At 38.3% G+C, this 22,963-nt stretch overlaps 3 protein-coding genes across 4 annotated transcripts; 1 reads left to right on the forward strand and 2 right to left on the reverse strand.

The window, feature by feature from the left end:
- The first annotated feature begins 1,452 nt into the window (after positions 1-1,452).
- LOC111321683 (uncharacterized) lies at positions 1,453-6,405 on the forward strand. The gene is made up of 5 exons (XM_022924634.2): positions 1,453-1,902; positions 1,983-2,021; positions 2,112-2,211; positions 4,483-5,279; positions 6,296-6,405. The coding sequence occupies exons 1-5, from the start codon at positions 1,875-1,877 to the stop codon at positions 6,403-6,405; spliced, it is 1,074 nt and encodes a 357-aa protein (XP_022780369.2). The 5' UTR covers positions 1,453-1,874.
- LOC111321754 (alpha-N-acetylgalactosaminidase) lies at positions 6,372-14,904 on the reverse strand. Of its 2 annotated transcripts, XM_022924720.2 has the most exons (14): positions 14,748-14,904; positions 14,528-14,597; positions 13,247-13,328; positions 13,020-13,112; positions 12,706-12,742; positions 12,320-12,384; positions 11,339-11,506; positions 10,438-10,497; positions 10,118-10,219; positions 9,639-9,713; positions 9,065-9,129; positions 8,835-8,886; positions 7,731-7,847; positions 6,372-7,400 (listed from the first exon to the last, which is right to left on the reverse strand). In XM_022924720.2, exons 1-14 carry the CDS (start codon positions 14,857-14,859, stop codon positions 7,254-7,256), a joined length of 1,245 nt encoding a protein of 414 aa, XP_022780455.2. In that variant the 5' UTR covers positions 14,860-14,904; the 3' UTR covers positions 6,372-7,253. The 2 variants fall into 2 exon arrangements, with proteins under 2 accessions (XP_022780455.2, XP_088613311.1); XM_088757185.1 differs by lacking the exon at positions 13,020-13,112.
- A 184-nt stretch (positions 14,905-15,088) lies between these two features.
- LOC148732029 (alpha-N-acetylgalactosaminidase-like) lies at positions 15,089-22,425 on the reverse strand. The gene is made up of 14 exons (XM_088757183.1): positions 22,260-22,425; positions 20,935-21,004; positions 20,556-20,637; positions 19,636-19,728; positions 19,461-19,497; positions 19,283-19,347; positions 19,002-19,169; positions 18,393-18,452; positions 18,058-18,159; positions 17,446-17,520; positions 16,980-17,044; positions 16,462-16,519; positions 15,888-16,007; positions 15,089-15,377 (listed from the first exon to the last, which is right to left on the reverse strand). The coding sequence occupies exons 1-14, from the start codon at positions 22,354-22,356 to the stop codon at positions 15,162-15,164; spliced, it is 1,308 nt and encodes a 435-aa protein (XP_088613309.1). The 5' UTR covers positions 22,357-22,425; the 3' UTR covers positions 15,089-15,161.
- Positions 22,426-22,963: the final 538 nt, after the last annotated feature.

Consider the following 22,963-nt stretch of genomic DNA (forward strand, 5'->3'; position numbering starts at 1 on the left):
GTGGCAGTGGCTCTTCGTAACAGTATCAAGGGAAAGTAAGAGTTTCCAACGACCAGTGCAGGATCGCTGACCCTGTCTGACTTTTCGCCTTGGGATCCCTCTCTATGGTTGTGGTTGCACAGGCACTACAGAGTTGAATCTCAATTATCTCTAATCACGCTTTAGCAAATTCTCAAGTGCGACCACAAAAATACCTTTTCGGAGATCACGCTAGGCTCGATTACCAGCTGCTGTTCGGAAACCGGAGCCCGCGCTCCTCTCCGAACGACTCTCCGAACCCACAGGGAGGAACGAGAAAGACCAGACCCGAGAGAGCGGTGGAAGCACGGGGAGCCCACACAAGCGGCGTGTCTGGTCGTTTGCTCGAAATATAAAGAAATGTATGGGAGAATATTGAAGAGTCGTAATATCGTAAACTCATATCCGAGAAATGTCTATGTTAAGGCTCAAAATAAATGTAAACCTACCTCACTTGCCATGTATTGTCGTTTCTGTGGTTCTAAATGGCGAATTTGAGCGATTTGGAAGATTTTGCGTTGTGTGTTACTTTACTGTATACTTTACTGTAGAAGTAACATTCTAGGTGCGATTTAAAATTATTTTGAAACTGCTCATTACCTTTAAAATTTAAGTACAGTTCACCTTTGTTGAGTTCAATATGAGATATGTTCTCATGATGGATTAATTTCCATCCATTTTGATGGCAGAACTTCTTTAGATGCTTGTTGGCTGTTTTCACTACCTGGTCCAGCTTATCTTTTCTGCATACAAGCTCCGACAGCGTAACTATAGTACCGCAGGTGCCCTCGATCTGTCTCGCGAGATCCACAATCGATTCCGCAACAGCCTTTGGTTCCCTGGTTTTAAGATCATTAGTCCCAATATGTTAAATCACTTCATTGGGCGAAGATTCCAGATTTGGCTTCAGATAGTGATTCATGGTCATGATCGAGTATATAGCGGTGTTCTGCTTGCTTGCTCGTTAGCTTGCTTGGTTAAGGGAGCTCGAAAAAAGGTTAAGCACCACTCTAGCTAGGCAGATGAAAACAGGCTCCTATTCATAAATACTAGGGCTCATTAAAACGCTACCGATGACTAGAGAACGGACATAGTAGACTGAAGAAGTTTATTTCTTTGCATTATGAATAATTCCATTTAAGATCAAAAAAATGTTCAAATCACTTTTCAGATCTGGACCATAAAAGTTGTCGGAGAAACTTCATTCTATCAATAAGAATTTAGCCCGATAATTCATGATTCATTTGTAATTTTCTTTCGATATCAACATTTCAAATTCTAACTTTCATTTTGTAAGTAATGATTCCCAAGTTTTGAACACGAAAATTCATGGTATCTTCCCCATGGTCCTTCTTATTTAATCACTGTGATTCATTCTTGTTCGTGGTTCATGATTCCGCTTTCATCTCAATCCGGCTAACGGATGTCGTAAAAAAGACCTATTTCAATCCATTTGAAGTATCGACAGATGCTTCTTTAGAATTATAAGAAAGCTAAGCGAGGTTTGTGACTCTACATTTTCCGCCACTTAAACGATTCAAAACAATGGATTGGAAGATGTATGAAAACAATCAAAGCAATGACATGTGGATAATTTTTTGGCATATTTTTCCTTTTTCCTTTAGCATAAGAATGATGACTTTTTTTTTATAATACATTACTTCAATAAATTGACGGTGGTTTATCAGAAAGGTCAAAATATTTCTGCGAGAGGCTTGTTGATAGGACCCCGGTGCGCGTGATATCGAAAAGCGCGGTTGCACAGGCGTTCTCTGTGACGCAACGTTTACCATTTCCCGCGAAATTGTAAAAACGATAAAACAGTATTTAAGAGATCAGATTGAAAAATTTTGTTAATGGATCCAGAGGAAGTGAAAGTTGTTGGTAAGGAGCGATTTAGTACAAAATCATACTGCAGTCATGGAGAATATAACTTTACCTTTCTCGCTTTTTCTTGTTCGTAGTTTATGCGGCTCGAAATCTACAGCCCAAGAAAGGAGAAAGTAAGTCGATGTGTCTTCCACACCCAGTGTGAAGTGTTTGCGCGTGGGTCTCCATGTTGTTAACAAAAACTTCTTGTTGTAATCTTCCAGGTGTATGTAATGCATCGGTTGTTTTTGGCATTGGCAAGCACAAATATCGAACGGAGTCCGTTCGAGACAACGATCCGACTTGGAACGAGGAAACTACGATGTGAGTGTCATGTTTCTTGTTATTTTCTTTGAAAAAATACGAATATATTGATATCATCAATTTTGTGTTCATTTCTACCAAAGAGAAAATTATACTGGAATATTCGATAAATGGTCATAGAAATGAACAAAAGGCAATAATTCTGTCTGAAATATAAGAACCATCCTTCTAAATGCGAATTAATTGTGCTTTTCTTATGTAAATCAAAAATCGAAAGTTAATGCTTAGCAAACAGCGTCATTTCATGCTTTAAACAATTTTAATCAAGGCGAAAGGAGTTACTGACTTGTTTAATTTTTTTTTAATTGAAAGTTCTTTATTTCTGTTTGGTCATTCGCCCATGCCGTACTGATGAGCGAAAACTTCGTATTTATCGGAAACTGTAATAACGATTTATGGGACTGTTTCTGTATATATTATCTATTCTTATACTATTTACGTTAATAAGAAACATCTGCCTTTAAATTTTGGTCTTTCAAGACTAGTGAACTGTGATTACATATGTTTTTTTATCCTTTCACTAGCTCTGGAGAATTGGTATCGAGAATTCATAATTGACGCTGGATAGTTACAATCTCCAATCACTCTAAAGCTTCTAACACACTTTTACTAAGGAAGATTCAGCCAAGCTCACCGAAAAAAAAAAATACAAACAACTCAGATCGAAAGGAATCAAAACAAAAAGAAAACAGTAGAAAAAAAATATCAACGCAACTTATCTTAAATTTTACGAAAAAGAAGGGAACAAAAGTCACGAAACAATTAAAACTAAAGATCACGTTGATTATACGTTATGCAAATTATCTTAGTGGTAAACAGTTGAGAAGGGGGGGGGAGGGGTGGGGAATCGACAGGTTATTCTTGGGACTAGCTCTCGCTCATAACGCGTCTCCAAAGTATTTCAGAAATTTGCACCAATGTTAAAAAAATAATCTCTTATTTGTTCTCGCTCTTTTTAATGAGTTCGTTTGTCCAAATTGACTCAGTTTCTTTTAAGTATATCTGTATTCACTGACACCTAAGGTCAAAAACAACAGCCAAATTTTTTCAATACTACACCGTCTTGTTAATGTTGTTAATGATGAACTCGCAAAAGTGGGTGACTGGTTGGACGCAAACAAACTTTCTCTTAACACTAGTAAATCTAACTTTGTTATTTTCCATCCTTACCAACGCAAATTGGACTACATAGTTCACTTGAAAATTTATAATAACGATCTTAAAAAAAGTGTATCTCTAGAACAAAAAACTTTTGTGAAATATCTAGGAATCCTGATAGATAATAACCTCTCTTGGAAGTATCATATTGATTATATCTCATCTAAAGTTAGTAAAGGAATTGGTATAATTGCCAGGTTAAGACATCTTGTCCCATTTGCCACACTTCTTAACATCTACCGCTCCTTAATTGAACCCTATATCTCTTATGGTCTTATTGCCTGCATGGGGACAAGCTGCTAACACTCATTTAAATAAGGTTCTCATTTTACAAAAACGTGCTCTACGACTAATGTATTTTGCGGATAGCAAAACTCATAGTGCCCCGCTATTTGTTAACTCCAGAATCTTACCAATAACTATGCTCTATTCTCATTTGGTTTCCTCTTTGATGCATGACATTGATAATCACCGTGCCCCGTCTAATATTTCTATGCTCTTTCTCCACTCCGAGCAGGTTCATCACCATTTCACAAGATTCTCAGCAACGGCTAATCTATACGTTAAAGCGTCTAGAACTAACCAACTTTTATTTTCTTTTGCTAGAATAGGTGTAAGATTGTGGAATAGCATCCCAAAAGAACTTCGTATTAAAAACAGAACCCCGTTTAAGCGTGAACTTAAAAATCGCCTGTTAAAACTTTTGGAAAATGAGGAGATGAATGTTGATATACGCTGCTCAGAAATTTGTAAATATCTCTTGATAAAGTAACTCTTCGTTTAAGTCTTGTTTCAATTGTATTATATATCTTGATAACTTTGCAATTGATTATTTAATTATTCAACGGACTTAATTTTATTTTATTTTATTTAACAAGTGTATTTTTATTTAATGATTATCTTTGTTTAATTGTATCGTATGTGATCATTAGCAGAGACAGCACTTGTTTTAGAAGGGTGGCCCGCCTAGAATAGCTTGCTAATTGCGGGTCACCTAGGACTGTGATAATATTGTATTGCTAACAAATAAATAAATTGATTGATTGAAATTGAATTGATTTCCTGAATTGTATATCTAATAGTACCATCACTCCATTTTGTTTCTTCTCTCAGAAAAGTATCCAAACCAGCTGCACTGATATTTACAGTGATGGATCGAGAGGAGTCCCTTGGAACAGTGAGTTTACCACTTGCACAAATTCCCTCCGTGGCTCATCGTCGCCGATGGATTCCGTTGACGACAAAAAATTCTCAAGCTATGGGCGACTTGTGCATCGACTGTTGGGTCCTTTCCTTCAAGAAGGCTGGAGAGGGAAGTAAATGGAATGCCTTGATACCTTTAGTGGGCCGTATAGGAGGGGGCGGGCGAGATCGGTCCAAAAGAAGAGCCTCGATTGAAGCTGCTTCTATTTCTGTGAAAGGATCCAGGTCGATAGAAAATTTATACTCCAATCCTGCGCCTAAAACTGACATTAATTTGGATGCTACGAACCCATTTAAGAATCCTGACCCTGGATCGCCAAGTCCCAAACTGTCTCCTAAATCATCGTCCAGTGCCACAAATTTAGCACCCCTTGCTTTGTTCAAACCCCGTCTCGCTCCCACTTTGGGTCAGGTACTGTCCTCCAGTCGCGCTCCGGAGATTACGGGACTTTCTCCAAAAGCGGGTCTTTTGTCTGGTGGCACACGGATTACAGTGCGCGGTTGCAACCTGGGTAACTCAAAAGATGATATAGTATCTGTAACTCTCTGTGGCTGTGACCTGTACTCCACACTTGAATACCACAGTCCAGCAAAGCTTGTGGTTGTAACGAAACCTTGGAATGGCTCCGGACCTGTTGTAGTGGAAACGAAGTCTGGTGGACGTGGTACATCGACTCTCAATTTTACATTTCAGGATAAAGCTCCAGGTGGGTAGCCATATAAGTAGCCATTGATTTGGTTGTAACTATTGTTTTTTTTTTTTTTTAACCCTTAAATATGGTATGAAGATGGGCTGTACTGCCCTTTGCAGATCAGACATTTAGATTAGAGTCGGTACACGACTCCATGGGGAAAGTTTTGTGCGAATATACTGGTATGCCTAAAACTCCTTGCCACTTATAAGGAATACACGCGCATAATAGGTGCCTGATGAAATCAGGAATTAAAACTTGCCACCAAAGAATGAATCATTGCTGATGAAATAATCAGAACAGAGACCTTAATAAGGACAGAGATGTTTTAATTCTCAGAAGTCCCAGCTTTGGCAAGCTTATGACGAACTCCCCAGGAAGTTATCAATATCAGAAGGAAACGTTTTTTTCAAGTTATAGAACTAAAGTTTTAATCGTCTGTGTCACTTTTGTCATGTTTATTCTCTCTTGTATTCCATGACCTCATTGTAGACGTTCTCTAGATTTCTTAGATTTGGCTGAATCAGCCATTTTCTCTTTCGTGTGAATTAAAATCTTTTTCCGTCACATGAGTTCAGTTCAGACTTTCGCATCGTAAGAACAAACCGTACGAAAAATTAGCAAAAACCTTTGCGTAACTGCGCCTAATCATTTACATTTCTATAGTAAAATATGTCTTTATAACCTCAAAATTGAATTTGTGACGAAGACACTTCTTAAATAACTTCAATTTACGCAGCTTTGTATCATTCAAAATGTCATTTGTGCGGTTAAATCACTTGTTATTATGACAACTAGCCATGACATCACACCAGAATACTTCCCATGTTACTAAAATTATTGTGTCCAAACTTGTTAAGAATCGTAGTATACTTACCCCTAATAATTTAAGGACTAAAACAGGTCAAACATAAATGATATTGTCAATTGTCGGTTTTCCCTTTGGAAGGAAAAGCCTTTTTGGAAAATTTTAAAATGCCTTCAGTGTTGGACTGATTAATTTTTTTCGGTTTTTACACCATGATCAACAGCGTCAAGCAAAGCGTCGAGCAAAAAAGATAAAGCTTCACGTGCTGAACTTTTAACAGAAATAACTCAACTAAGAGAGGTGATAGATGGTAAGTTTATTCTCTTCAATTAATCATTGTAATCGGTGATGTTTCCACTTACGATAAAATTAGGAATTGAACTCCTTCAACTACTGCAGTTGTTTCAATTCAAAGAAAATTTTGTTAAGTATGAGCTGGAACATAAATTGGTAAAGTTCTCTCTTCTTTTTTATTTCAGATTTGGCTGACGAGAATCGTTCAATGAAGATCTACATAGATAAACTAATGATGATTCTCATGGAAAGGTTTCCAGAAGTACTAGAAAATTTAGGTTCTTCTCTCTAAGGACAAGTGTGTACAAGCTAGAAGAATTTTTTTTCTATTAAGAATATGTAAGCCAAGCCAAAATGAACAGTTTGCTAATCAGTGTTAGCTGATGGAGCACACGATGCAGTTCATTTTCCGTTTTCGCAAAGCGAATAAAATCCCTTGGGCACTCTTAAATTTGAATTTAGTCAACAGGCTGATCAGTGAAAGGGGAATTAATCTTTTCCATTCTCACACTTATGCCACACTAACCAGGTGAAATTGATTAATAAAGCTCAAAATATAATTTCAATTGTTCCTTTCATTATCGAAAAACTGAAATTATTGCATGGTTGTCAGTAACCGTGTCACTTCCAAAATATGCTTACGTAATTCTTCACCACTCCTCAAACGTTCGGTCTGTTACGGAAGATTATAATCAAACAATTATCTATTGTTATAAAAGCAAACTTTCTAGGTGTTTCTTCAGGATAGCGTCTTCCCTATTCGAAACAGTTGGCCAACTTGGCTCAAATTGCATTATTGAACTTCCACTTACAAATTGTGGCCAGATATAATCAAATAAAAATCAATGAATAATTTCCAATCCCTATGCGTTAAAAAACCTTATGAGTCAAAATAAGGCGTCTTTAATCGGTGACAACTTTACCATGACCACCCCTGTGGGATTTACTTTGGCACTAACGAAATTGGTAAACTGACCCAAGTCTTTACCAGCAAACAAGTCTCTGGCAGAGGCTGTCTTCGATGTCAATCCAATCTGTAGCACCAAAAGAAAGAAAGGTGTAGTTGTTTGTAACTCTGATATGTTGTTAATTACTGGCTAAACTTTTATGTAAAAGCTCTACAGATGTGAAAGTGTTAAAACTATAGAATTGTTTCTTGTTCCAAGTGCAATCAACTCTTAAACAGCTCTTTTCCCTTCCTCCCTTAAATTCTTCCCGTTACGCAATCCAGACGAACATCTTAGAGGGTTTCAGAGGAGTAGCAAATATTTTATAGGGTGGTTGGCCTTTAACGTGCATGACTCAGGAACACAGCTCCATAAAAAAATTCCTTTGATAACAAAGTACTGTCAATTTCCACATACCAATTCAAAATCAGCTTTGATTTCCTGTGCTGAGTCTCGGTTGCGATTAAACAGCACGGCAGCCACACTGCCATTAAACAAAGCACGTGACCAAACTTCTACATCTTTTTCAGCGAACTGTTGAGGTAAGGACAACATAACTTAAGAGGGGAATACAGGGTTGATTATGGAAAGAGTTGGGTCGTTGACCATAGAAATTCCTCATGAAGACCTAGTCCATCACCATCACAGTAGCTATGGCCTTCCCCGTGCTGTTAGTACGGAGCTAAAACAATGACTAAATGTCTTATTAACGCATGGTATCAAATCTCAGCGACGCTGTTTTGAGAATCATCGAGCAATTTGGCCACTGATGTGGATAGCGTTTGGTGTGAGGATGGAATTTATGCCTTTTGTCACCGTATGAATTTTTAAATTAGAGAGACTTAGCAATGCGTTTACGTGAAACGTGAACAGCAGAAGAGACCACGTGAACTTGTTGTTCCCGCCATTTTTTCACGATTGCCGGTTGCGCTTTGCAGTTTCTGCGTGAAAGTAACCTGTTTCACTTTTGCCGTGCACGTAAAAATTTTCTTCACTTTTTTTTCTCACAGAGTAGAAGTTAATTGCCGGAAAAAGGGCGCCAAAACTATTCCTTGTAAGTCACACAAGGGCGCCTTCAAGTCCACCATGACGTGAGCTCCCGCGAAGCTAAAACAGCAAAGTTCGCAACATTTTACGTTAAACTTGAAAGGACAAGCTGACGTTTGCCGTTTCACGTAAACGCGGTACCAAATCTCTCTATTAACAAACAGATTTCATGTTTCCATGCGTCTGATCAGGACTAAATCACAGATGACGTGAAAATGTAGTAAGAACAAAAAAGGTGGCACACGAGGTGCATCCCAGTGTGCCACAGACGCTCTGAGCACATTGTGACGTCATCTGTGATCTGTTACTGCCGGAACAGACCTCCGGCAGTATAGAATTTATTGGTTTTATATGATAAAAGAGAAAATGTTGGTGAAGGTGATGTCATCTATGTGTCTCCTCCAGTAGTTCATTGGAACAATCAAAATGCAAGTGTACTTTAGCCTATCATGTGACAAAAAAAAGTATACACACCACTCTTCTCCCCATTTTTCCCAGCTTGTCTTGATCAACAGCAATTACTTCTCTGATGGTAAAAAGCACAAGAGTAAAATAGTGATATTTACGACCTTAAAGCTAACAAGTAACTCAAACAGCTGAGTAGCCCGGCCAAAAGGACTTAGTTCTTCAGGATTTTCCTCACTTGTAGGATCTCACCCCAACTCATCTGTTGAACAATGCATGTTAAACGATGCGATGATTACCTGTTTAGAAGAATGTCTTTGGCCTCCTTTGAGATGTTCCTTAAATCATTTGACATGATAAGTGGCTGTGCATTAAAATAAAGACATGTGATCAACCAGTATTTAATAAATAGGTATATAGAGACATAAGGGTGTAATGTAATACGAGGTAGTGTTTTATGGTTTGGTGACATCAGAAAAAAATTATCACTTCATTCCTCTATGGTGTACAATTTATGGCGCACAATCTGAGAGTGCATTCTCCCTTACGGCCTACAAAGAAAACAACTTTTGTAAAGAAATTCCTTTAAAAGATCAGACATTTCCAAAGCTGACCATCTTCGTTTTCTCCTTCGGAAATCGTCTATGTTCCACAGCAAAAGAAAATCCAAGGACTGAAAATCCCGAGGATCGGGGCACTCCCTGGTTGGCATTCCCGACCGTTTATTACGGTAAATGTTGAGAGCAGATTGCTTGTCCAAGGCGTAAAAATGCCTGACATACGCAAGGATGTCAAAAGATTCAATCCTGGCTTCATCTGCTTAAACGTATCACTTGTGCGATATACAGTGACGGGGAAGAAGGCTAAACTCACTGCAGCTAGGATTGACCAAAGTGCAAACTGTGCTTTAGATTGTTCGTAGTTCAGCCCAAAATTACCAATGACAAGCTGTACAGGTAAATCAAAACAAAACTATTAAAAATGTATGAATATGAGTGATTTCCCGAATACCATGTAATTTGTTGTATTGAGAACCAAAGTTGTTACAGCGGCCAATCAGAACAAAGAACAAATCTAATTACCCTCAACCGAGGGAAACCCATAATTACGCATGTTAATGAACAAATCGTGATTGAGGTTAGTGTTGTGTTGTCTCTGGTTGGTTGAGGATGTAGCGCGAATTCTCTGAACCAATCAAAAAGTAAAGTAAAGCTAAGCCAATGAGATTCTAATTTACGTTGAACAATTGGGTGAACTATCAAGTGAAAGCTACTCTAAGTAAGGTGTATGTCTAATATATTAATGACTTGGTAGTGATCATTCGTTGCAAGCCGGCTGGTTTAGCATTTTACCATGTCTGGGTCATTCCAGTGCCCAGGTCCCGCTGCTGGAACGAACGTGTCTTGGTTCTCCGCAAAATGATCCAAAATTCCTAGAACACTATTCCACGAGTCCTGTTAAGGAAAATCGAAAAAACGGTGTAGGAGTTGTCAATTCCTAGTAATATGGTCCACACACATTGCACCACACTAAAAAAAATTAGTGCTAAGTTAAATAGGAACCAGTTTCCACAGGAAAGAATGAGAAGATAAGTGCCGAATAGCTTAAACGAAAAAAATGAAGAATGAATAAATCACTGAGAATAAACGGATGGATGAATAGACTTTCCAACCTGTACATCTTGGTAATTTCTCCAGGTGTTGCAGTTTCTAGCAATAGCAGCATAGTCAGGCTAAAATAGAAGTATTTTTAATAAATAAATAATAAATAAATAATAAATAAATAATAAATAAATAATAAATAAATAATAATTTAGCAATGGACATTCCACTGGGTGGCTCTTCTTGTCCACTGTTTCCAGATCGAATTGGAATTTGGAATGTTGGTTTTTGTGGAGGGAGGAAAACCGGAGGACCTGGAGAAAAACCCTCAGAGCAAGGATGAGAACCAACAACAAACTCAACCCACATGGGACGCCAGGTCCGGGAATCGAACCTGGGCCACAGTGGTGGGAGGCGAGTGCTCTCACCACTGCGCCATCCCTGCTCCCGGTAGGTCAAGGAATGCTGACTTTGGACGGTGCTGTAACGTTGTTTTATAAATCCCTCTGTAATTACTAATTCTCAACCTTTACTTGTTAATGAACTATCACCCCAACACTCAACAGAAAATTGTAGGCAGCAAAAACAGATTCTTCTATTGTGCAAATTACCAAAGGCTTTCCTACGCATAACATAAAGTTTGGTGGGGAGGGTATAAGGAGGAGAGTGGGAGATAGGAAAGAGGAGGGAATGATGTACCACAATCCTAAGAAAGGCTGGAAGAGGCTCTGCTAGTATGAGCCATTTTGGGATTTTACACAATTACTGATGACTTATTATTTTTCTAACCAGACAGCTATAGGTGAGCAAAGTTGAGATTCTTCATAAAATGAAATGAAATAACTGTCTTGTAGCAATTTTCTCTTAAAATAGTGTTTTAGTCATACGTCCAGTAAGTATAAAAGATTTGTTAATCTAAGCACATAACAATGTAAATGGTAAATATGATTCTTGTCTCTGTGTGAATCGAACCTTTATTCCAATTTTGGATTGGTAATCAGGCCATTCACAGCTCAGTAATATTGGGCGTCCTGTTGCATTTAGAGCTTGAGTAAATTTTGGGTAGCCAACATCAAACAGAGCAGGGTCTGCATAACAACCATCCACTTTGAGATAATCCACTTCCCAACTTGCAAATGTCTGAAAAGTATGATGATAACTGTGAGAGGAAAGGATCCATGATCTTAAAGTTAAAACACAGCCTGCAGTTACCCTCCTAACAATGAGGCAAGGCTGTGGTCTAGCAGCATCCAGTGACCCCTGGCTCCTTACTTTTGCTCTTGGGTGACTCAGGAATTTTAGTTTTTTCATATAAAGCATATGCTGGGCACCCTGGATTTCACAGATTCAGAGCATTGGGTTCCATTCAATTTTCCTTAGAGTACAGCCTTGACGAGGGAACCCAGTAATGCAAAGGTTAAGGATTAAAGTGCTGTTGAAGTTTAAAAATTGGCTAATAATTTCCAGTTACATATTAAATTTGTGATTTTACATTAAATAGTCTGCATGGATTTGAACTGATTGAGACTTTACCAGGCCTCCCATTCCACTTCATGGTCTAGCATCAAAGAGATTTTAATTATGTGTATGTTTTCAAGCAGTAAATGGATGAGAACAAAGCAAAACTATCACCCAATTGACATCATTTGACACATGATTATTAGGGCTAAACTTATAAGCAATTTACTGAATACACAGTAGACAGACCAATTCAAGGCATTGATTAGGCTTTGGGTTAGAAGGGCTAACTTTCTGTCACACTGCCTATAGTTTCAACAACCCAAGGGGAAGTCATCATCAGAGTAAGTAATTTCCTTGTATCTAGTGATGACCTCCACTTGGTTAGTAGACATTCGCCAGTATCACTGATGGGGCTCCTTCTTAGGAGTACCTAATTACTAGGATGATGATTCCATATGATCAAAAGTGAAGTTATATTTATCAACAGCTTACTTGTGCATCTTGTTCAATGTGATCAATACTTCCAGGGTAACCAGCACATGTTAAGATGCCATAATCTGTTGGAGATCACACAAACAAAGAAAAGGGTTGTTTTTTTTTTAATACACGATGATATATTTACAAATATCTTTCTAATGGTTAATACTTCTGCAGAAATATTTTCAGAAAAGAAAAAAAAGCATTTACACTGCAATGCAAGCAGCTCAGCTCACCTCTAATATAAAAAATGTTGCCTTTTCTGCTGGCAACAGAAGTAAATTATTAAATCTGCTTTTAACAAATCACTTATAGAAGTAACTTCAGAGGTGACTGATTACATCTAAAAGGATTATGTATTCTGACTTTAGGGCTTAGAATGTCAATAACTAGATACTTGCCAGCATACATTCCAAGTTTCAGTCTTTTGCTATGTAACTATATAGAATTAGAAAAGAAACAAATACCAATGGTTAACACTTCAATAGAGTAGTATAAAATAAACAATATCATGAATTCATTCTAAAATGGCTAAAAAAGAGGTAAAGTCTGGAGAAAGAGAACCATTCATGATAAAAGAAGAATAGACATTCCTGTGTAGTCAGTTGGTCAGCCACAATCATGTGAAAAAGTGGAGGATTGCAACTGCAGGAGAGCTTTGCACTTGGGAATGCTTCCAATAACTACAAGTATGGATGCATTATGATAATCTTACATATTCTGCCAAAGCTTTCATCCCACTTGGAAATCTTGTACTGTTAGGCTGAAGATTTCCAGAAGAATCACGCTCTTTGTTTGACCAACAGTCCTGAAATATAATATTAAGTTAAATCCAACAAGGATATCATCATCATCCCCACAGTTATCAATGTCACTGTCAATGTCACCATCATCATCATTATCATCATCACAAGTACATTAACAAGAGATTAAGGCACTTACATCAATGCTAACATAATCATATCCAGCATCTCGATAACCATCTTCAGCAAGACGATCAGCCATCTGCTTGATCAGATGTTCACTGAAACAGACAATTAAGACAGACAATTAAGTATATACACATGGAGCCCACACAAGCGGTGTGTCTGGCCATTTGTTCGAAATGTAAAGAAATGTATGGAAGAATATTGAAGAGTCGTTATATCATAATCTTATATCGAGAAATGTCAATGTTAAGGCTCAAAATAAATGTAAACCTACCTCACTTGCCGTGTATTGTCGTTTCTGTGGTTCTAAATGGCGAATTTGAGCGATTTGGTAGATTTTGCGCTGACTGTTACTCTACTGTATAAGGAGACAAATCTCCTTGACTGTTACTCTACTGTATAAGAAGACAAGACTCTTCAATATTCTCCCATACTTTTCTTTATATTTCAAACAAACGACCAGACACGCCCCTTGCACGGGTCCCCTGTGGTACATATAACAATTTCAGCTCCTGGTCAAATTTAAAATGAAAGTTGCCTCTCGAATTCACTTTGAAATATTTGTGACTTTTCCACTTTAAATTTTCCTTTTGACTTATGTCTGTGTTGTGAATGATGAAGATCACAGGGAAGGAAAGGACTTACATGTTCTGATTAGGATATTTAGAAAACACAGGAAGACTTTGGGTATGAAATTCCAAAACTTGTAATGGCCATTATTTTCAAGCTAGCTTTTTAAATAAACTGATTCTCTAAGGTAATACACAATACAGACTATGTGTGTCACGGGTACCCCAACCACGATAAACACCCCTTTCCCTACCCAGCCCCTCCCCCCCCCAGTCCTCGGCTTTGATCAAAGGTAGCAAAGGGGACGGGGGTGCTGATCCCATTACACGCACAAATTTTAGAAACATTCAGGTGTCATGTGCACTTTAGATAGTATTTCATGCGTCACGAATGAAAAATAGAATATTTTAATCTCACCTGATCTTGTCTATTGCTAAAAAAAAACTCACGTCATGTATTAATTTTCGCTCAATCACGCGCACGTACAAACCATGGCCTTTGCTACATCCTGATCCTTACTAATAATTTTTACAAAGACCTTTGGTGCTTTTACGTAAATTATTTTAAAACGATATGTATCAAACAACAGTACTTCTATACACCCAGCTCTTACTGATCAACACAAAGCTTTTGATCCGAGAGTGTGTGATGCACTTCCGTAATTCGGTAACGAGCACTGCCTTTTAGCTATCTTCGATCTCCCAGCTTCTATCAACGCACTTACCTTATGCAGTTTTCTGGATCCTTGTTGCAATCGATGTTGCATCTAAATCTTTCCCAATCCATCCATCCCACTATTTAAATGGAGCAAACCCGAACGATGCGTCAGTTTCGTGAAAAATTATCTCAGGAGAAAAGCACATAATTTTAAATCGGTGTCCTACGCAAATCAGCTGAACACTGGTCAACTTTTTCAACTTATGAATTGCACTGAGTAACCTTACTTGGTGGTGTAAGTGCTAAGCCATTATTCAATCCAACAACTGCATACTTGTTAAAGAAGGGTACTAAAATAACCAGAGTTACGGCCGCAAAAGCCCAGTTACTATCCGCCATTTTCAGTTCAGGCTCAAGAAATCACGAGATCACTCGTTGCACAGGCATCCCACCCTAGAGGGAAAACTCCCGCTCTCCGCGCGAGGGAACAGCTTGTGTGTTCCAAGCATTCGATGGAGAATTAACCAGTCTGTCAGACACTCAAAACGTGAGTTCTTTATAATAATCGTTCCTTTTTCGTTACAGAACAGCACAGGTTTTTCCCACTCGTGAGGAGACATTTCAAACAAACGTTTCTCACTATTTTATTGATTGCAACAAAAAAATTAATTAGTAAACACAGTCAAGAGCTCCTGATTATGTCAACAACTGGTCAAGCAGCAACTCTTCTTATGTTTTTCTTTTCCTTTTCCTTTTCTCTTTTTGACTATATTTTTTTCCTCTTCACAGATCGGTGTCAGCTTCATCATGACCACTCCACTGGGGTTCACTCTGGCTATGAATGTTTCATTATACATTCCTAGCTGCTGATGAGAGAATAGATCACGTGCGCAGGCACTTTTTGTTGAAATTCCAACCTAAGTTCGAATAGAAACAGTTAGTTTAATAAGTATGATGACTGTGTGTGTGTGTGTGTGTGTGTGTGTGTGTGTGTGTGTGTGTGTGTGTGTGTGTGTGTGTGTGTGGGTGGCTGGGTGGGGGAGGGGGGGGAAGGAACGAAGCCACCCTTCTCCGGGGAAGATATCCTGTATCCTGATACCCCACGAGGAAATCGTTTTGTATTAAGTCGGAAAACATTAGACGTTTTAGAGGGGGAGATTTACTCCAAGACAATAGATCTAAACTAAGTTTTGAAATAAGTATTCGCCTTGATCAAAAGGGTGGGAACGTCTGAAGAGAACTTCCTCCAGAACTTCTGGAGGAAGTTCTCTTCTGAGAAGGGTATCATGTACCCTCAGGATGTTTTAGTAAAAGAGAAGGCCGCACATCACGCACGCTCAGAAAAAATCCTGGAAAGGATGATCGATGTTAGATTTGGTACTTCCTGTCAAAAAGCTTTAGTGAGAGAATTGAATTCAGATGCTTACGTCTGAGAACGGGGCTTCCACATCGGACGGTAGATCTGATCTCAGGCTAAGCAGCACCACAGCTACGCTTCCGCAGTCTGACAAGGGGCGCGCCCATACCTCTGTAAATGTTTCTTTGTTCTACAGAAAAGAAACTTGATTTAAGCCATTATGTTAATACTAAACTAAGAGAAGAATGGGAATTTTGAGCTCGGTCATCGTTTCCGATATTGCTACCAGACCTTTGCAGTATGTAGGACTAACAGTTGTCATGTATATAAACCTCATGAATAGCCTGGTTTACCATCGATTTCACGAGAGTGAACCGAACTGACGGTGAAATCGGAGGGTCCTGAAATCTGAGTCCTCCTGAGCGCTTTTTTCAAATAGTTATCGTCTGTCTTATTTCTAATGAATTGTCCGAATGAATTATAGCAGCTTAGCATTTCAAGCAATCCTGATGAAAGAATATTAATAACAATTACCTAAAAAAAGACGCGGGTATGTATTGCGGTCATGGATGCTTGAAACCACCCCTCCAGATGTAGGGGGTTTTTTTGCTCAAAATTACTAATGCTGCTGAATTTCGCTGTACCTTAATCACTCGCTTTCCTTGTTTTCCGAGCTTGTCTTGGTTTACGGCGATTATTTCTCTGTAAAATATATTTTAATTTCCGGCTAAGTTATTTTCAGGAGTGAAAAAAAATTGGGTTTCAGTTGGAATGTAAATAATCCCTTTTACAGTTGTGGGCTTGGTGGCCAAGCCTTTGAACAGGAATGAGGCTAAGAGTGACCCTGTCGTGATAGAGACCTGTATCCAGTTAGCATGATAACAAAGAAATTTGCATTTGAAAAGCAGCAACATCTCTATCATAACAAGGTCACCCTTAGCCTCACTCCTGTTCAAAGGCTTGGCCACCAAGCCCACAACTGTAAAAGGGACTGTTGTTTCTCTATGAAATCATTGGTGGTTTCATGGCGCTGTCTGCATTTAGGACTCTTTCGATTCTTCCTTAATTAAAATGACACAGAGACTTGATTTGTAAAAAACGCGATGGAAGTTGAAAGGAAATGCTGACCTCAGCAGTGCTCGTGACAGCGCACGTGACTTACGTGTTCAGAAGAATTTCTCTGGATCTGGCATCAATGTCCCGTAAATCGTTTGACATGAGCAAAGGCTGATGACGAAAATCATGCAAAGAATAATTTCAAAAGCATGAATTGCTGTCAAAGAGACTCAGTCAAGAAACTTCTTCAAGGATTGCAACTGGTTGCCCTTAGCCATTAATAAGTCATTACTGCTATAACTACTTATTCCCGAGAGAGAGAAATAGAAAGAGAGAAATAATCCCGTTTTAAAACGAACTCGTTCTCGAGCGAAAAAAAGGGAAATTCATAATTACTGAAGAGCCAATCTATAAACCCTTCTAAGATAGAGAAACACGACTTGAAGAACTTATTTTTATTTGACCGTATTTGCAATAAAAATTAAATCGGTTGCAATGGAATTTTTTGACCATGGTTTTTCAATCTAAGGACTGAAATCAAGGGCTTTCTTGGGTCACTAGGAAATACTTACAGATGCCAATATGGCCCAAAGAGCAAACTGTAGCTTGGACTGTTCATGACTCAGACCAAAGTTTCCAATTATTAGCTGAGAGAGAAAATATGGGTCAAAAAAGAAATGAGATAATTCCTACTTATCCTTTTGGTTCATTTGAGGCTCTCCCTATGATTTTAATTAATTAAATAAAAGATAATAAGTTCATGTTTTCTCTTGTCAGAGTATTTGGTAAGGGGCGGGGTTAGCAGAATTTACATTTGGATCACGGTCCATCGATGATAAAAAGAGCAGTGTAACATTTACATGAGGAACGTGAATAAGAATTGTTTTAATATAGTTAAATAAAGAAACTTTTGACAATAATGGGTAAATATGAACCAGTTCTGGGTCGAGGAAAAGCGCTGTTTGCAGTTTTCCCACCGAGGTTATGAGGTTGCAAAATAAGGATGTCAATCTGATGACGTCCTGAATTCAAAAGGCTTTTTGTCACGTGGACACGTAAAACTCGAGCTCTGTACTACCTACGACTAAACGTCAAGGAACGTCCAGTTCAAAGCCTGGAGAAAGGAATCATGGTATCAAGAGGATACAGCGAGTGTGCATGCTTTTCAAAGAGAGTCCACTTACCATATCAGGGTCGTTCCAGTGTCCGCTACCTGCCACTGGTATCATGTCATCCTGATTGTCTCCATACCAACTTAAAATGTTCACCAAGCTCTGGAATGAATCCTGCAAATTAAAAGCCAAGGTTTTTGTGAATGCCCTACGAATCAGTATGTATGATTTGAAACGCTGGGATTAAACTTCAGCCTACAGTGTTTTAAGCCAAAATATTTCATATTCGAGGATATATGCTGCAATAGAGGAGGAGTCCAACACGTCCTGTATTCCTTTTCTCCCAAATCGCAATGAAATGTGAAGCGTTGCGACAAAAAGCGTGATTATATTATTCTTAGGTTTACCTGTATATCACCATAATTTCTCCATAAATTGCAATATTTCGCGATCTTCTTGTAGTTGGGCTGCAAATAAATTTACAAAAAACTTATTTCATCTTTGATACTACGCCAAGACCTAGCAACTGAAAAAATATTATTACATTGGTTGTGATGTAGCATTAGTAACGAATCACGAAATGAAAGTAATCTGTTCATGTTTTCCTTCAGCAGCATTGCTAAAATATACACAAATTAATCGAATGAAGCCTTACACTGCTGTAAAAAGTAAAATGTTTTAAAATTCCGAGCTTTCTCCGATCAACGGCATCATCAGGGAACTCTTATGATGCCGTTGATCGGCGAAAGTTCGGGTTTTTAAAACATTTTACTTTTTACAGCAGTGTAAGGCTTCATTCGATTAATTTGAATATACATGAAAAGAAAGTTGTCATGAACCTTTTCGATTTTGTTTCCCCTCTTTCAGCTTTTGCTACCGCAAAAATTTTAGCCCCTAAGCACGCTTCTCTACAAGAACAAAATCAAAACGAAAACGAACTTATTTTCTTGGATAAGCGCAAACCACTTTTCAAAAGAAAAAAAACCTTGCATCCTGAGAAACAATGTCATACCCACTTTTATGCCCGTGAAGACTTGGTACGCAGGCCAACTGCATGAAAACACTATGGGGCGGCCTGTCTTATTCAGTGCCTTGGCAAACTTTGGGTATCCTTTGTCCATCTTTTTGGGGTTTGCATAACAACCATCCAGCTTGAGGTAATCCACTCCCCAATCTGCAAATGTCTGAGAAGAGAAACCAGCTTAGAGTGACACTAAAAAAATATTTGCCCACTGTGAACGAGAAAGAAAAAGAGTCAGTTTTTACGGAGTGCGATTGTTTCAACTGGTGTACAAACCTGTGCATCTTTCTTTATATGATGGATGCTCCCTGGGTACCCTGCGCATGTCTTGGTTCCATAATCTGAAATTGTTCAAAGAAATCAGAAGGTTACATGCAGACTGATCTGACGACGAGACTGGAGAAAACATGAACTCAAGGTTTCAAAATAAGAAGTTTATAAAGGACCAAGGTACCTGCATAGATTCCCAACTTAAGACCCCTTGCATGAACCTGGAAATGTCATCAGTGCAAATATGCTTTAGCTTCAAGGAGGAAAGACCCTTCCAGAAGATAACTGCAGTAAATATATCATGACATAAGAAACACCAGAGATAAGTAAGATGACTTGAAACATAATGCTCTACGTACGTAATCTGCTAGCTTTTTAATTCCGTTTGGGAAACGTTTTGGATCCGCCCGCAGCCGACCATCTTTTGTTCGACTCATATCGGTCCAGCAATCCTGAAATTGAAGGAAAACAGAGAAATGGAAATTAAGGCAATGAAGAACTGAGAACGAAATCTGAAATACCAAGCACTTGGTTGAAAAGATATAGAATTAAGAGCGAAAGCTGAAGTATGATCAGGAAAGAACTCAAGATATAATTTTCACGCTTGTCTTCGGCTTGGAATCAAAAACGTCTTAAGACAAAGATAATCTGATATCTAGATATGGAGCAGTAAAATTAGAAGCGTTAGAGTGAAATAATTGGATGATATAACTAGCATTTTCTATCAATTTCACTTTGACAAGAGTTGTAAAGCAAATGGAGAAAATGTTCAAACTTTGATTGTTTCTAAAGATTTGTACATTCTACAGGTGGAAGAACAATAGGACACGTAGTCCCCCACAAGGTTCATCCACCTAAACCCAACCCACCCATCCCACCCCAGGGAAGGACATCCATCACACAGTAATCTCGTATGTGGGAAATTACCGTCTCCTACCCCTCTTGCAGGAGACAGGACCTCTATTTATTCGTCCCTATCCGAGAAGACTAGAATATCTAACCATTTCTTGATGTTATAGAAAGGAAGCATATTCTTCTAAATTATTTTAAGGCCTTGAGTGTTGGTCCGGCCGGGGCTTGAACCCTCGACCTCCCGCACAACAGTTCAGCGCTCTATCCATTGAGCTAACTGGGAGGCGGTTTAAAAATGTTCGTTTGAAAAGAAAATGTTCGTTTGGAATGAAAATGTTCGTTTGAAATGAAGATATTCGTTTGAAATGAAAATGTTCGTTTGAAATGAAAATGGTAGTATTTGTTATTTAGCTGGAGAATTCCTCACATCAATGCAGATATACTTGTAGCCAACAGTGCTATATCCACCAAAATACATTGCATCTGCCATTTCCATGTAAAGTCTTTCACTGCAGTCAGAGCAATAAATAAATCAGTCAGTCAATCAATCAATCAATCAGTCAATCAATCAGTCAATCAATCAGTCAGTCAATCAGCCAATCAATCAGTCAATCAATCAATCAGTCAATCAATCAATCAATGAATCATTCAGTCGATCAATCAAGCTATCAAACAATGAATCAGTCAATATAGTTATGGTGTTAATAAGTAAAAACTATGGTGCATTGTGAGTAGTGAATATAACCTATCATGTTCAATAGTCTTGATTTATTAGATCACAGCATCTTGAGTCCCTCCATTTTTACCTGATGCAGTTTCTAGGATCCTTCTCGCAATCTGTAACACAGCGAAATCTCTCCCACGACATCCATCCCACTATAACAAACGCACACAAAAGTTCTTAGAATTAATTTACTCTTGTCAAGAGAAGATTGACAAAAGGTAGTCCTCGTGTGACTTTCAATTACGGACAACAGCAACACAGATGACCAAAAAAGCATTATCAAACATGATTGCTCCGTGCAAATTCACCGTGTCTTATTCCGCGTGTGGGAATTTTTGCATAGACTCAGAAACGTGCTTTTAATTCAAATTAGCTGAGATGGAAGTGTATACCCTAAGAAGCTATTTCCATAGTATACAGAGCAACTATCAATGCTATTCAGAATTTAAGCTTTTGCACTGAAATTGCTATGTAGCTGTAATATTCTTGAATTTGGAGAGCTATCAAAGACGCCTGTTGAATAATGTCCTTCCCTTTCGGAAATTTAGGAAAAATTTCTTTGAAGCTACGTTTTGTTCTGTTGTGATCTGATATGCTAACTAGTGTAATTTCAAAACCAGAGAACTTATCTTGTTAGATTCAGTGTTAGCCGAATGATACTAAGACTTTTTAATCTCGTACCCAGGGAATTTGCCCTTCAAAATGGGGAGGGGCCTTGGGGACAAGGTTGATGTTGCTATGTGATGACAAATTGAACCTTCGTTCGAATTAATGTTCTTGAGCTTATCTGAAAATGTTTGTACAATCTATCTTATTTCTAGATCATAGAAATCATGAATTCTTCAAACTTGCACTAGCATTTCTCTCTTTAGTGAATACCAGTCATATTCGCTTCAAAATGGTTTATTTAATCGGCTTTGATTTTCATTCATTTTCTCGCTGAAAAGATTTTGCTCACCCATATAAATCATCTTTTTTCCAATTCTTAAGGATAAACTTACAACAACTGACAGGCGTGGCTCAAGGTTGTGCATTTACTGGGATCAAATTTTCATTTCGTTGTGAAGCAACCACCAAAAAATTATTTTTCCTGTCATCAATATTTACTGATCTCTTGACGGGTGTAACAGGTACCAAGCAGCGACGAAGAACGCATTGTCACCAAGGAAATGGTAATAAATTATGACATTAAACGATAAAGGGAGAATCGAATTTTACAAAAAGAGAAAAACAACGGTCATATAGGCCGGAAAACGGTGGTAAGATGCAATAATTTTACCAAACCATTGCCAGGATGCGAGCAAAATTGTTCAAGACCAGTTCTGAAATCAGCCTCGAGAAAAATGGAGTTTGTTGTTTATAATTTTTGTAGAATTTAGTTCCTCTAAAACAAAACTAACTACTTACTTGGTGGAGTTACTGCGAGGCCATTATCCAGCGAGCAAACTTGTTGTAAAATCGTCGAAAACAGGCATAAAAACACTGCTTCGCCCAAAGCAGACATTGCTTTTAAGAGCTGTTTTGTTACAAATGCTGGCTGTTTATTAAAAGCTACTGCACCGTGACCTCAGAGCAAAATCATTGCTAAGATTTACCAGTAAATAAACAATTTCACCCGTGTTTCCATTTAAAGGCTGATACTTCGTAATATTTGTTTTTTGTTCGTCTGCGCACTTTGAAAGGCGAAAGAGCGAGAATCTCGAAATGTCGCTCACTACGTTTTTTTTTGTCAATTATATCAAGTTAGTTTTCTTTAATGGCAGCCTTTTTCAATCAATCATGACAAAATTTGTTCAAAATTAGTTGCTATGGTAACCGATTATAACAGCGAGCTCACGACCTCCGCATCACCGGGTCCGATTTTTTTGCCAAGGTTACTGGTTATCAATTATGCAGTGGATCTTCTCGAACAGTGGAATGACGTTAGGGAATTCATTGGACTCTAGTCAGTCAGTTTTCCAACAGAGAATTAACCAAGGAAAACTCGTTAATGTAGGTTGTGGTTTCAGAAAATAAACTGCTAATTACATAATTCTTAATCTCATTAGACGAAAAAACCTTCAAGCTAATCAGTCGCTAATGAAATCATGTCGACTGTTGCCGGAATTTTA

Source organism: Stylophora pistillata, chromosome 4 (assembly GCF_964205215.1).
Source record: "Stylophora pistillata chromosome 4, jaStyPist1.2, whole genome shotgun sequence".
NCBI lineage: Eukaryota > Metazoa > Cnidaria > Anthozoa > Scleractinia > Pocilloporidae > Stylophora > Stylophora pistillata.

What these genes read in the sequence shown, in the direction of transcription:
- LOC111321754 (XM_022924720.2), bottom strand. Translation starts at nt 14,859, where the DNA reads ATGGCGGATAGTAACTGGGCTTTTGCGGCCGTAACTCTGGTTATTTTA. An exon ending in TGAAAGCTTTGGCAGAATAT is followed by an intron (nt 12,743 to 13,019) that starts GTAAGATTATCA and finishes AATTCTATATAG; the next exon opens with TTACATAGCAAAAGACTGAA. An exon ending in ACATTGAACAAGATGCACAA is followed by an intron (nt 11,507 to 12,319) that starts GTAAGCTGTTGA and finishes CATACTTTTCAG; the next exon opens with ACATTTGCAAGTTGGGAAGT.
- LOC111321683 (XM_022924634.2), top strand. Translation starts at nt 1,875, where the DNA reads ATGGATCCAGAGGAAGTGAAAGTTGTTG. An exon ending in TGGAACGAGGAAACTACGAT is followed by an intron (nt 2,212 to 4,482) that starts GTGAGTGTCATG and finishes TTCTTCTCTCAG; the next exon opens with AAAAGTATCCAAACCAGCTG. An exon ending in ATTTCAGGATAAAGCTCCAG is followed by an intron (nt 5,280 to 6,295) that starts GTGGGTAGCCAT and finishes CATGATCAACAG; the next exon opens with CGTCAAGCAAAGCGTCGAGC.
- LOC148732029 (XM_088757183.1), bottom strand. Translation starts at nt 22,356, where the DNA reads ATGTCTGCTTTGGGCGAAGCAGTGTTTTTATGCCTGTTTTCGACGATT. An exon ending in TTAAAAAGCTAGCAGATTAC is followed by an intron (nt 19,498 to 19,635) that starts GTACGTAGAGCA and finishes TGACATTTCCAG; the next exon opens with GTTCATGCAAGGGGTCTTAA. An exon ending in ACTGGAACGACCCTGATATG is followed by an intron (nt 17,521 to 18,057) that starts GTAAGTGGACTC and finishes TTTCTCTCTCAG; the next exon opens with CTAATAATTGGAAACTTTGG.